This window comes from Mesoplodon mirus, assembly GCF_964341445.2.
Source record: "Mesoplodon mirus genome assembly, chromosome: 3".
Lineage (NCBI taxonomy): Eukaryota > Metazoa > Chordata > Mammalia > Artiodactyla > Ziphiidae > Mesoplodon > Mesoplodon mirus.
This window is the reverse complement of record NC_138978.1, coordinates 43,427,175-43,441,941: the sequence shown is the minus strand read 5'-3', so window position 1 is coordinate 43,441,941 and position 14,767 is coordinate 43,427,175. Positions and strand designations below refer to the sequence as shown.

The 14,767-nt window shown below is 46.2% G+C and overlaps 1 protein-coding gene across 1 annotated transcript in view; it reads left to right on the top strand.

The window, feature by feature from the left end:
• The window catches only part of AGBL4 (AGBL carboxypeptidase 4), a gene marked incomplete at both ends in the record, with an annotated part of 1,397,496 nt that overhangs the window by 1,277,913 nt on the left and 104,816 nt on the right, over window positions 1-14,767 (top strand). Inside the window, one exon of the mRNA XM_082613081.1 lies at window positions 11,059-11,170. Within this exon, the coding sequence (XP_082469207.1) occupies window positions 11,059-11,170 (112 nt within the window). The remainder of the gene's footprint in view (window positions 1-11,058; window positions 11,171-14,767) is intronic.

Here is a 14,767-nt window from a genome sequence, read left to right as displayed (position 1 = left end):
CCCCCTTGCCCTGTGCGCAAACGCTCACCCGGCACACACTTTGTCCTGAGCATCCCCAGGGATCTGAGGTGGGTTTGGCCACGTGCTTGCCCTCAAGGAGGAGGCGCTGGTGAGATGACTCCTGAGAGGAGAGTGGGAGTTAGTTGGGTGAAGAGATGAGCAACACATTCTCTACCAAAGGAATAATAATGTTAAATAGCAACAGTGATGATAACAATGCAAACATTAATGGAATTATACAAGTTGTCGGACCCTATTCTAATAGTTGGGGTTTTTTTTTACATCTTTATTGGAGTATAATTGCTTTCCATTTTTTTTTTCATTTTTTTTATTAGTTTCTGCTTTATAACAAAGTGAATCAGCTATACATATACATATGTTCCCATATCTCTTCCCTCTTGCGTCTCCCTCCCTCCCACCCTCCCTATCCCACCCCTCTAGGTGGTCACAAAGCACCAAGCTGATCTCCCTATGCTCTGCGGCTGCTTCCCACTAGCTATCTATTTTACATTTGGTAGTGTATATATGTCCATGCCACTCTCTCACTTCGTCCCAGCTTACCCTTCCCTCTCCCCATGTTCTCAAGTCCATTCTCTAGTAGGTCTGTGTCTTTATTCCTGTCTTACCCCTAGGCTCTTCATGACATTTTTTTTTCTTAAATCCCATATATATGTGTTAGCATACGGTATTTGTCTTTCTCTTTCTGACTTACTTCACTCTGTATGACAGACTCTAGGTCCATCCACCTCATTACAAATAGCTCAATTTCGTTTCTTTTTATGGCTGAGTAATATTCCATTGTATATATGTGCCACATCTTCTTTATCCATTCATCTGATGATAGACACTTAGGTTGTTTCCATCTCCTGGCTATTGTAAATAGAGCTGCAATGAACATTTTGGTACATGACTCTTTTTGAATTATGGTTTTCTCAGGGTATATGCCCAGTAGTGGGATTGCTGGGTCATATGGTAGTTCTATTTTTAGTTTTTTAAGGAACCTCCATACTGTTCCACACAGTGGCTGTACCAATTCACATTCCCACCAGCAGTGCAAGAGTGTTCCCTTTTCTCCACACCCTCTCCAGCATTTATTGTTTCTAGATTTTTTGATGATGGCCATTCTGACCAGTGTGAAATGATATCTCATTGTAGTCTAATAGTTTTTAATGTATTATTCCCACTGGACATGTAGGGGTGATAACTCATCATGCTCTTTCTCCCACTCTCAGCCTACTTCCACCAATGTAGGAGGAGATACAGGGGTCAGAAAGATAGAGGTCACAATATTCGCTTTATTATTGATAAAAGCAGAATTTGCAAGGCATGGCTTATATCTGTGACCAAAATTGACCTCCTTATACGTCAGCCCAAAATTCAACTTCCCCACCAGCCACAAGCTGAGCGGGAAGGAAGCTGCCTCCTAGAAGGCACACCAAGTAGAGGAGAGGAGGGCAGAACGGACCCTCCCTTCAGGGTCACAGATCCAAACCAGCTGTGCCAGGAGTGCCAGGCCCAACAGTCTCTGCTCCTTGTATCAGGTTGACCCGTCAGATAAGTTCCATCCCCTCCCTTGGGAAGAGGATACGAGGGGATGGAGACGAAGAGCCACTCTCCTGATTCCTGGGGACTAAAAGTCCCCATTGGGATTGCAAGCAAAGGGGGGTTTCTCCCAACAACCCCATGAAACTATGAAGTAGGTTCTTTAATTATCCTTATTTTACAGCCAAGGAAATTGAAGCACATAGAGTGGTGAACTCACTTGCCCAAAGTCCCATGTGAGGGAGATCCAGGAGTCAATACCAGAGAGCTGACTCGAAGCCCAAGTGCTCAGCCTCTGAGCCGTGCTGCCTGAACCCCGAGTGAACAGGAGCCCTGAGCCCACTACCAGGTGGTCTGGCGTGGCTAGTACACACGGTCAGGGCTGCCGCCTATGGTGTAGGTTCACGCACTGCACAAAGGCTAAGAGGGCAGATGGAGGCTGACAAGCCTTGCCACTTGGAGATGTTGCACCAGCCTGCAGAAGGGTGTGCCTTTTTGTAACTAGCTCATAGGACATATAATGTGCAAGCCTTGCATGGTGTACGGTTGGGGGACATGATGCAAGAAGCTTAAGGAATAAGTTGGGACTAGTTTGTGGAGGACCCTGAGTGTCATACCAAGATGAAACCCTAAGACCAGCTAACATGTGTATAGCGCTTATGTCAAACAAGACGGTGTCCCTAGCATTAATATGGCTGATCTCATTTAATCCTTTAAACAGCCCTCTGAGGTAGGCAGAATCCACATTTTGCAGATCAGGGCTGAGGAACAGAGAGGTTAAGTCACCAGCTAATCCATAGGCCCTCCAGGGTCTTACCCAGGCAGTGTGGCTCTGGAGTCCACACTCACAACCTAAGCTGATTCTCAGGCTCAGACCAGGTGGGCAAGGGTCTCGCCAGCTCCCAGATCTGTGAAGACCTAAAGGACTTTTCTTTCCCTTATGCTCCCTCTGCCTCTTTTCATTAAAGGAATGGAAATAGCCTTCCTAGGCCCAAGGGCCAGTACTGTACACTCCTTTAGAAAACGTGCCCCCTTGGGCCTTTAAAATGGTTCTTTTTACTCTTTGTAAGTGTTCTTAGAGAAAAATAATCCAGTAGTTCTGGAATGGACTTTCAACTCTATCCTTACATAGCTGTGTGACCTTGGCCTCAGTTTCCCCATCTTTGAAATGGGGAGATTGGGTTTTATGAAATCTTGGGTCCTTCTATTCGGTGACTGGCTCTCAAAATCGCTTTAAGCCTCAGGGTGGAAATCCCTCCAAGCCTGGGTGTTTGTTGCTGACCAGCAGGAGCGGAAAGGAGGGGGCTGAAACCCGGAGCACACAATCTCCACGGGAAGGAAGAGGGCGCTCCAATGATGGTTCTCCTTGTCCACCAGGAATAAACTCCAGGAGAAAAGGCCCCAGGGAGTGTAGTGTTAGAGATGACCCCTTCCCCAGGTGTGGTCTCATCACCCCCTTCCCCAATCCTACCACCTTGCCAGAAGGACCACCACTACAGGGTCAAGACTATGCTGATCCTTGGAGGTCAGAACCCTGAGTGCTCATCCTGGCTCTGCTAGGAAACTTGGGCATGTCCAGGGCCTCCTCCCATGGACATGCAATTTGTGCACTGCGCAAAGGCTTCTGGTCAGGGGGTCAAGGTGAGCTGCGACTCTGCTCCCGACCCCACGTCTGGCCAGAACAAATGACATCATTTTGTACTTCACCCATCCAGAAGGGGCACCTGTTTCTAAATTGTCAGCCTGGAGTTGGGGGGGGGCACCTTTTGTCAATTTGCATAAAGGTACCTTTTGTGCTAGGTCCTATTTGAGAGCCAGTTTCCCCATTTAAAAATTAAGGGTGCTGGGACATCACTGGTGGCGCAGTAGTTAAGAATCTGCCTGCCAATGCAGGGGACATGGGTTCGAGCCCTGGTCCTGGAAGATCCCACATGCCGTGGAGCAACTAAGCCCATGTGCCACAACTACTGAGCCTGTGTTCTAGATCCTGAAAGCCACAACTACTGAAGCCCACCTGCCTAAAGCCCATGCTCCGCAACAGGAGAAGCCACCGCGATGAGAAGCCCACACACCACAACAAAGAGTAGCCCCCGCTCGCCACATCTAGAAAAAGCCCACACGCAACAACGAAGACCCAACGCAGCCAAAAATAAATAAATTTATTTTAAAAAAAATTAAGGGTGTTGCATCCACCCCTCACCTCACATGAGTCCCTCTATCAGGCTCTGAGCTGACTCCCAGGGCTGCTAAGAGAGAATAGAGTGATGGTTAAGAACATAGGCTTTAGAGCTGGGCACACCAGGTTCAAGTCCTGCCTCTGTCCCTGGCCCTTGCTGAGCTAGGGGCAAATTACTTAACCTTTCTGTTTATTTCCATTTCTTCAGTTTAACTGCGAGTTGGCTGTGTACCTGACACTGGGCTAACACTGAAGACTCGACGGCAAATGAAATTGATTTAGTCTCTGCCCTCCCAGTGCTTTTAGGTCTTTGAGCAAAACATAAATTTGTCCAAGGTCATAAAACTACTCAGTGGTCGATCTGGGACTCACACCCAAATCCTTCTGAATTGGAACCGATGTAATTATCCATCCTCTTTCTCTGCCTCCACAGCGTGGGTCACATCCTTGCTGTGATCATCTAAGAAGGAATGTGAGGGAAATGCTTTAAATATCTCGATGGTGGTGATGGGGAGGTGATTGTTATAATTATCCCTTGTGTGTGTGTTTGAGACAAAGGACACTGCCCGCTCCCCCCTGTCTCCACCACAGCAGAGCCCAGCCCACCTGCTAAGCATTTTGCAGGAGCTGTTGATGACAGCTTGTCTGGCATCCTGACACTGGCCAATCAATAGAGCTGGCAGGTGCCTCAGGCCAAGGGCAATTGAATCCCAACCTCTTAGTGGCATTAAATAAAGCAATATTTATTTTGCTTTTGGTGCAGATATACTTAATCCAATGCAGCTCATTGATAATGCTGAAAAACTGCTGCGTTTGAGGGACAATTGCATGCGTGCCCCATACATCTCCACTTGTTAATGCCACCCTTCTAGGAGCACACAGCCCTACCGTGCTCAGGAAAAGACTGACCTGGAGGCACCAAACTGCCTTCTTCTCTACCCTTTAGAGGACATGAAAAGGAAATCATAAGGAAAGGAATTAAAGTCATTGCTCTCATTCCAGCTGCCATTATTGCAACAGGGATGAGGCACGATGCCCTTCACAAGATAGAGCTATTTATTTGCCATTTAAATAATGTTCTCTGGAACCATGTATCTCTGCCATTGGGCAGAAGAGAAGGAGAGCAGTACTGGAAGAGCAGACAGAGGAGTAGCCTAGCAACTCTTTCACAGATCACATAGCCTCCTTGTTGGCTGGGGGCACCTCAAAGGGTCACTGGGTTCAGTAAGACCTGGGTTTGAATCCCAGCTCTATATTCTAGTAGCTGTCAAGTGACCTTCTCAAAGTCATATCTCTCTTGGATTTTATTTGCTCATTTATAAAATGGGGATAAATACTACCTACCTCACTTGTCTATTGTGAGAGTGTCTAGCATGTAACAAGTGCTTAAATACTTTTCAAAATATGTCTTCAAGTAATTATCTAAACCTTGTTTACAAACCTTCAGGGTATTTGTTCATGCATTTGCGCATCTATTCAATAATCTATTTATTCAATAGATATATTGAACCTTTTCAGCACCTCAGTCTATAGTAGGGAAGTTGGAGTGGAGGTAGGCAAGATGACACAGATATATTCCCTGGCCTCATTGGGTTCACAGTTTGGAAGAAGAAAGAAAAGATACTCAAGAGTATCTCCAACTCAAGAGGAAGAAGTTGTATATAATCTTGACTTTCATAAATTTGGATTTTCTAGAATGGTCCTAATGTCAAATAGTCAATATTCTTGGTGCCATATATAGCCCCACTCATGTCAGAACATGGGTCCTGATTTTGAGCTCATGCAGAAATTTTACCTTGAAAATAAATAGCAGAATAGTAGAGGACCAAGGAGACACAGGCCCAGAGCAGAGACCCCAGATTTCATACTAAGTGACCCTAAAGTGGCAACTATATGGGTGAGAGCCGGGCGTCTGGAGGCCATCTTGTCCATTCCCCTATCGTTAGGCAGCTGAAACCACTGAAGAGTAAGAACCTGCACCAGCACTGCCTTCCCAGTGCCTATAGCCCAGGGAAGGACACAAGCATAAACACAAGCATAACACTGTTAGAAATGCATAGAATTTCCAAGCTTTCTACTTCCCTCACTTCGCACATACCATGAACTCTGCCTGGAATGCTCTCTCATGTCTTGACTTTGGCAAACTCCCATCTTCTCTTCAAAGCTCTGAGCAATGTGAGAACTCCTAGAGGCAAGGACTGAGTCTGATGCAAATCTCAAATGTTGGGAAATGCATGTAATTAATGTTAAGATATTGGTAACCCTTAACTATTTGACATTTCTTTTAAAAACTGTATCAATCCTTTTTCTAGAATATTTTGTTCTCCTTGTATTTCAACTTCACTTTATTTAAAATATATGCTTCCTCCAAGTTCCTAACTTTGGAGGTAAAGCCCAATTATTGATGCTTTTGAATCACTTAATGAGAGAGCTGGAAGAGTCCTCCATGAGTGAAGTATAACACCCTCGTTTTACAGAGAAGAGCATGGAGCCCAGGGGAGGGAGGTGACTTTCCCAAGATGATATAGATATTAGAGGTGAAGCCTGTCCCCCAGTCCCTAGCCAGGCCTCCTGCAACTTTACTAAGACGTTTTCTTCAATAAATAGCATTCTTTCTACTGATAGACTGGTTGCCAACAGAAGCACTCTTTAAAAATCATCTCAGAAAAACCCAGCACAGGTACTACTGATTTCAGAGTTCCGCAAATGCTTTAGCTTCTAAAGAGCTCCAGGATTCTTGGGGATTGAGTTGTCTTTGAATCACCATCTATACTCTGCTTTCATCTGTAGGCTGGATCAAGGAGTGGATCTTTCAGGATCTCTCACCAATAACACTTTTCCTTCAGTTTCAAATCTCACTTTTTTGAATCAGAGAGGCTTCCTGGAAGCAGTATGGCCAGGTGTGAAGACCATGGAGCCCAGGGCCAGGACACCAGGATTCCAGTCTGGACCCTGTGGAGTACAGGTTAGGTGACCTTGGAGGGATGGCTTACTTTACCTTCTCTGGCCCTCAATGCTCCCACTTGAAAAACGGAATCCACCAGTGTGGCCGGATGGTTGTGAGAACTGTGTCATATGAGATAGGAAAATGCTTGGGAAAGAATGAAATGTTCATTCAACAACCAAGTCTTTAATGTCTACTGTAGTCCAGGCTCTTTGTCAGGCACAGGAGTACAAACACAAATAAGACATCATCCTTGCACTCGAGGAAGTCATGGTCCAGTGGGGAAGACAGACTCAATAATTACTATATCTTGTGCTGTAGCCACTCCGATGTGGGAGCAGTGGATGCCACGGGAGCAGAGGAAAAGCACCCATCCCACATTTGCGGAGAGTAAGTCAGCAAGCCTTCCTGGAGTAGATGATATTTAGGTTTAGACAATTTCAACGTTATCACAGTCACCACCACTGCCACTGTCATCACTGGCTACCATTTATTCAATATTCATTCTGTCTGAGGATTCTGCTGGGCCCTTTACAGACACTAGTTCATGTATGCAATCCAGAAGGTCCAGGTTGTTATCCTCATTTTACATATGATAAAACAGAAGCCCAGAAGGGTTTTTAAAAAAGAAATTTTAAAAAGCTCACATAGCTGGTAAGGAGTACAGCCAAAACTTAAGCCTAACTGACTCCCAAAGCTTCTGGTCTTCCCAACGGAGCCTCATTGTTCTGTGTGACTCTGTGGGAAAGACTGAGACTGATGGGTGAAGACACCAGAAGACAAATTTCAGCTAAAGAGAAGGAAGACTTTCTTAACAGAGCTGTCCAAGCTGCTTGGGGAGGTGTTGAGTACCAGGTCCTGGAGGTGTCATGGAAGAGGCTGGTGACTTGGCCAAGACTTTGCTGAGGACATTCTTGTTTGGAAGAGGGAGAGGTAGGTAAGCTAGCCATCTCAAAGGATACAGTTTATGATTAAGTCCTGTCATCAACAGCAATGTCCCCTTCCAAATTTTTAGATGCTCAGTGTGGGCTGGAAGAGCTCTCTGGGAACAGCACCCAGACCAATAGTTTTGTCTCCTTGGTAACCAGCCATTGGGAAGTGGGCAATATAGGGACCTGCTGGAATATTCTATAAATTAGCCCACAGAGCCATATGGTTAGGGACGCTCTCAGTTAAAGAAAACAGGAACTGACTCCGCCACTTAAGCAAAAATGGAATTTATAGGAGGGGGCTTACAGAACGAAGCAGAAGCTGGAAGACCAGACTTGGAAAACAACTAATTAACAGAGTAGCTCTGGAGGGCAGAAAAATTGGCTGTTGGCAGGAATCATCTATCTCTCTTCCATGGTAGCACTGCTGTATGACCCAACTCCCAGCGTGGCATCACCTAGTTCAAATTTAAGTGCTGGACAGAAGTAGCTGTTGCCTGAGTCTAGGTTTCCTGCCACTGCCCTGGATGCCAAGTCATTGGACCCATCTCTCTTCTGGGGTAAGAGAAAAGGCACCGCCACCGTGTCATCATCTTTTAATGATAGAGGAATGAACACTCCCTAATCCTGCCCCATCTAATCACAGAGTTAGAGATGCTAGGAATTCCCCAAAGAAAATGGGCAAATGCCAACTACATTAAGAGGAAACAGAGCATGGATGTGAACTCAGATCTGCCTGATTTCCAGACTGGGGAGAAAGCCAGGAGGTCATCCCTGACCACTGCTGTCTGCTGCCCACTCCAGCCCCTGATGGACCGCAAACCGATTAGTCTGTGCCACTTATATAGCATGTAGCACAAAACAATGATAAAGTACAAGGAAACAACAACATAACATATTTGACCTGCTCTTACGTGCCGGAACCTGGGCTAAATTAAGTGTGTCCTCGCTTCATCCTCCTAACATGGTCCTGAATTATAAATACACATAAGCCTGTGAGCAGATCTTCTTTCTCCTGTTAGACTATGTTTCTTGTGAGCACGGAATGTTAGACTGCTTGTAAACCGATCCTGACATCACCCCTTCTCTCAAGCAAGGTGTTTACAACCCTCTTCAGTTTCCACATCTGCAAAATGGGAATAATAATAGTACCTCCCTCATAAGATTGACGTAGATAAAATATTTCACACTTAGTAAAGTACTTAATTCTTGGGACAAAGTAATGTCTGTTGACTGTGACCCCTTGACTGTGAGGATGCTGCTGTTGTAACCTGTATATGACTGTTTCTGTCCCCACTCTGCCATCATTGAGAAGCCAACACCAGCACCCAATTCATCTAAGTATAGCAATGCAGAGACGAAACAGTGAACCTCCATGCCGGGCACTCGAGGCCCTTACATTTCCCCTCCCACTCCCTTTACAGCTCACCATCACCACCTCTTCACTACATACATACATAGTACTCAAATCAAATTGTCCACCATTCCCCCAACAGCCTGGGTGGCTTCACAGTTCCTTTCTTTGCTTGCACTTTTCCTTCTGCTCCCAACATCTGGAAAAATTCTATTCATTCAGCAAGACCCAACTCAAATGGTTTTTCCTCAGTGAAGCCTTTCCCTATGTGTCCCCACGAAACATTAGTTATTCTCCCACAGAGTTCCCAGCCAGCTTACTTTAAGTGATGGGGGAAATTATTATTATTTACTCCCCAGCAACACCCCAACCACCTTGAAGGAGGGGTCCTCAGTAGAATCCTTTATTTTTCTGAGTAAGATGAGCAGTGGGGATATAAATGTAACAAGCTGAGAGGGGATTGAGTTTTATTACTTAAGGAAATAGAGGGGTTGGGAAAATAAGTAGGGATGGGTAAAATAGTAAAATAAGATGGGATGCAAGGGATAGAAAAGAAAAGGGGGACAATTTGGGCAAAGAAGGGGGGACACTTTGGCAAAAAGTTCATCAGTTTTGAATCTGGTTAAAAATCTGCGAACAGCAGAATTTTATCCTATAGGTGATGGAGAATCATAGATGAATCTTTTTTTTTTTTTGCGGTACACGGGCCTCTCACTGCTGTGGCCTCTCCCGCTGTGGAGCACAGGCTCTGGACGTGCAGGCCCAACGGCCATGGCTCACGGGCCCAGCCGCTCCGCGGCATGTGGGATCCTCCCAGACCGGGACACGAACCCATGTCCCCCACATCAGCAGGTGGACTCTCAGCCACTGCGCCACCAGGGAAGCTCCCATAGATGAAAATTGATCAAGAAGGCAAGATTGTCAGATCTGTGTGGGAGACATTCTGGGGACAGGAAGAGGAAGGATGTAGTAATCTGGGTTGTGAGCAAGAACAGGGTTTCTGAAGTTGTCCCTCAGCCTGGGCTGGCCTGGAGAAAGCCTACAGTGTGCAAAGGCCCAGCAGATGGAAGCGTGAGCCCAGAGACCTGGGGGTGGTGCATCTTTCCAAGGACAAGCAAGGCTTTGAGTTGATCTGGAGGAAAAAAGGGAAGGAAGAGGGATAGGAGGAGACCAGAGGTCACGGTCCCACTTGCCCTGGTGAAGTAATTAATGTGCCCATGGGAGATTGTGGAGAAGGTGGGAAGGGTAGCCCTCTCTGAGCAGGTGACCTGTGAGCAAAGACTGGCACTAAGTGAGAACGACTCACTCAGCTATCTGGAGGAAGAGGCTTCCAGGCAGAGGGGACAGCCTGTACGAGAGCCCCGGGGCTGGAAGCACTCAGTTTGTTGGAGGAACAGTAAGAGGCCAGAACCTGGCCCAGAAGAAGCAGGAGTGACCGTGTTAGGAGCTGAAGTCAGAGAAGATAACGGGTGGACCACATGGGCACTTGTAGCTGGTGGTAAGGACTTTGGCTCTTACTCTGCATCTAGCAGAGAACCATTTGAGCAGAGAAGGGACACCATCAGACTTATGTTTTAATAGGATCACCCTGGGTATTGTGTGGAAAAGGGGGAGAGGTGGGGTAGGATGATGCAAGGGTGGAAACAAGACCAGGTAAGAGATTATTACAATACTCCGGACCTTGGTCCAAGCTCAAGGTGATAGCAGTGGAGGTGATAAAAAGTGCTGGGTTCTGAGTATATTTTGAAGGTAGACACAATGGATTGGTTGTGGGTGTGAGACAGAGAAGAACAGTGGGGAAAGCGATGGTTTGGCCTGAGCCTTCCTTCTGGCCCTGTATTGGAGATGTGCATGCGTCTGTGGTCTCAGGGCATGGACACTGAAGTGAGACTGCTCCGCAGAAATATGTTTGAACCTCTCTGTGACTCAGTTTCTTCTTCTGTAAAGCAGGAATTATAATAATAGTGACCTCATAGGGTTGTTGAAAGTGAGTGAATTAATATGTGTAAAATGCTCAGCACTGTCTCTGGCAAAAAACAAACAAGCAAACACGTGCTAGGTAAGTGACGTAATGACTGCTCGTGTACTGACTCTGTCTTTGGGTACTTCCTAGGTGCTCTCTGATGGGGTTCGACCTGAACCGTCACTGGCTGGATCCCTCTCCATGGGCCCACCCCACCCTGCATGGGGTGAAACAGCTCATCATTCAGATGTACAACGACCCAGTGAGTAACTGAACCCCCTCAGCAGCTGCTGGTCTTATGGCTTGATCTGGGAAAGGGCAGTGTTGTACTGGGAAAGCCCACTAAGACCTGCAAAGTAGGAATTCAGGGTCAAAACCCGGGAGGGACTTGGCCTGCTGGTCTCTTCTCTGACTTGGACAAGGACCTCCCCACCCCTCATGAATACTGGCTTCAGCTGTGGAGATCTCGTGGGGTGGAGGAAATATACCAGAGCACATTTATCAGAGCTCTTGGGTTACAAGCGAAAGAAATACAACTTGAACCAGTTTACACAGAATAGAGAATTTTTAGAAGAGTTCCAGAGCCTCATATACAGTTGAAGACTGTAGCCTGGCCTCCTGCATCTCTAGGGAGCTTGTGTCAACTGTCACGTCCAGTAATTCCCCCACTAGAGAGTGACTCACTCTCATATTCTAGTTCCAGTTCCAAGAGGGACTGGAGCTCCTCTGGGCAGGAACTGGAGGACACGGCCACCTCTGGGCAGGGCAACTGTGGCCCAAGAGGCAAGGATATGTAAGGACAGGACAGCCTCGCTGGAATCATGTAGTTGACCTTGGGGTGTGTGATGGTAGTGATGAATCTGTTCGTAGAGAAGAGAGCCTGCTACTCCAGAAAGAAGGGGAATGGGGATGTGCACACTGAGTTTGCTCACAGGGACACGACTTTGTGAGAAATAGGAGAAGACATTGGGGTTTCATAGCTTAGAGAAGAAAGGAGGCTGACCACCATCATTCTCTCTGAAGAGTTATGAAGGAGGATAGTCAGACATCTTCCAGGTGGAGGCCAAAGAAAGAGGTAAGGTCTATAGAGAAATAAAACTTCTTAACCATTAGAGCTGCCTGAGGATGGAGTGGGTGTGTGACCTGTGAACTTGGCCTTACTAAAAGTGTTCAACTTGAAGCTAAGTGACACTGTCAGAAATAGTGCATGGGGCTTCCCTGGTGCACAGTGGTTGAGAATCTGCCTGCTAATGCAGGGGACACGGGTTCGAGCCCTGGTCTGGGAAGATCCCACATGCCGCGGAGCAACTAGGCCCGTGAACCACAACTACTGAGCCTGCGAGTCTGGAGCCTGTGCTCTGCAACAAGAGAGGCCATGATAGTGAGAGGCCTGCGCACCGCGAGGAAGAGTGGCCCCCACTTGCCACAACTAGAGAAAGCCCTCACACAGAAACGAAGACCCAACACAACCAAAAATAAAAATAAATAAATTAAAAGAAGGCTCAACATTAAAAAAAAAAAATAGTGCATGGAGGAGACTCAATTGTTTGGAAGACATTATAGTGAGACTACATCTGAGTGAGTCTCTTCTAACATTGATGATTGTGATTTATGACCCCTTGACTGCCATCAGGTGACAGACAGTGATTGCTAAGACAGCAAAGATCCCAGAGTTGGGGTATTTCAGGGATGCACCCGTTTACCTCATTCTACTCACTGTCTTTGAAGATACCAATAAGAATATCCTAAATTAAAGAGCAGTATGTATTGACCATGCAGAATTGTGTACATAAAAACAAATGTATATATTAGAGCAAGGATTAATGAAAAAGTAAGTAAGTCCTTAGGTGCAAAGTAGTTATCTCAACTCAACTGCCATCTTTATCTTCCTCTGTGAGCTTTGCTTCCCTAGGTCTTTTTATAACCCACTTGCTGTCAGGGCTTATGTAGCCATAACTTTAGTAAATCTGTTTCCTTCTCCAATTCATCCCTCCTTGTCTACAAAAGAAGGTGTTAGCTATACTCTCCAAACCCCGTAATTAGCCTGAACTTTTGATCCATCCTGACCACCTTTCCTGGCAGAGAAATGCTACTTCTGAATTGCTCAGGAGGTGTCTGTTGTCAGCTGGGTTCTGTCCCCCCGACCTCGGTGTTAACTGTAGTTTCCCTGATAGAATCATGACACCTCCTTCTTCTGCCACCTTCCTAATTGAAAGAGGACAGCCCCTACATTTTTTTCTGATCTGGCTGATAATAGCTATTCAATAACTACTTGTTGAGTTGCATTGGATTGAACATGGCAAATCCTGTTATGCCCACTGTAATACGGTTTATAGATACTAAAGAGCTATTCACAGAGGGGACAACGAGGCATGATCAAAGAAAAGACACAATGCAGGAGAAGTGACAGAGTGGGGGCCTCAGAACAAAGTGGTGTTTTAGATGAATCCCTGAGGAGAGAACTGGGGGAGGAACAGAAGGGGGGGCGCGTCAAGTTTGCTGAAGAGAAGAGGCATCAGCCTGCCGTTGCCATCATCAATCTGAAGTCATTGATTTGCTCCCAGGCAACTGGGCACTCGATCCTCTTACAGAATACATATCAGGCAAGGCCGAGTTTCAGAGGTATTAGGATATTCTTTGTGCTATGACTAGATTGATCATCACCTGGTCGGACCTTAGTAAAGGCACTTGGATGCTGAGTGAGTTGTGGGAGCTGCCTTCTTCCTGAAAGTCCAATCCTTTACGCCCCAAGCAAGGATGTGGAGCACTAACATCAGAGCCAAGCTGACCTGGATCAGGACCCCGGATCCCTCCGTCTCTTCCTCTCTTCCCCACCCCCCTGCTCAGAATCTTACTCCATTCTTTCCTTCCTTTTTCCACAAATATTTATCAAGTAGTTTCTAACTACCAGACATTGTAGTCGTAATAGTGAACAAAACCCGCACGCTTACAATCTAGTGGGAGAAGAATCATTAAACAAGTAAATACTGATAAATATAGATTTACAAATTGTGTCAAGGGTTACCAAAAGAATGTACAAAGTGTGATCTGTAGACAGGATGGTTAAAAGTTTCGGCTTGCCCAGGGCAGTTCTGGTTTCTACCCATTGTCCTGGAGTATTTATTAATTACTTCCTTCCACTCTTAAAAGCATCCCTGTTTGGATGACAAATTACACTATCTCTCTACCTAGAAGCTATGTGAGGGACTTCCCTGGTGGTCCAGTGGTTAAGACTCCTCCTTCTCCCAATGCAGGGGGCTCGGGTTTGATCCCTGGTCAGGGAACTAGATCCCACATGCATGCCACAACTAAGAGTTCTCATGCTGCAACTAAGAAGCCTGCATGCTGCAACTAAGAGTCTGCATGCCACAACTAAAGATCCCACAGGCTGCAACAAAGATCCCACGTGCCACAACTAAGATCTGGTGCAGCCAAACTAAATAAATAATTTTTTTTTAAGGAAGAAACATCAGAGGTGTTTTTAAAAAAGCTATGTGAAAGCACCTAGCACAGTACCGGGTGTGTACCAGATCCTCAACAAACATTATTTGTATCCCATTCAAATTCACATTTGACTTCAAGAGTCAGTGTGCCCAGCTGTAAACACCGCAGTGCCCCAGGCGTCTGCCCTAATAGCATTAAATGCGTTCTTCACCGTCACAGACATCATCAGAATCACTCAACCCCAGAGCTATCTAAACTGCCAGGACAGCTTCTGACCTTGTTTCTAAATGCTCACAGCCTCACACCTTCCATCCTGGTGGCTTTTTGCTCACGGGATCAGCAAGCAGAGAATCAGAAAGACCCTTGCTGATGGGCAGGGTCTATATCTGTGAGCATTGTTGTTCCTCAAAGAACT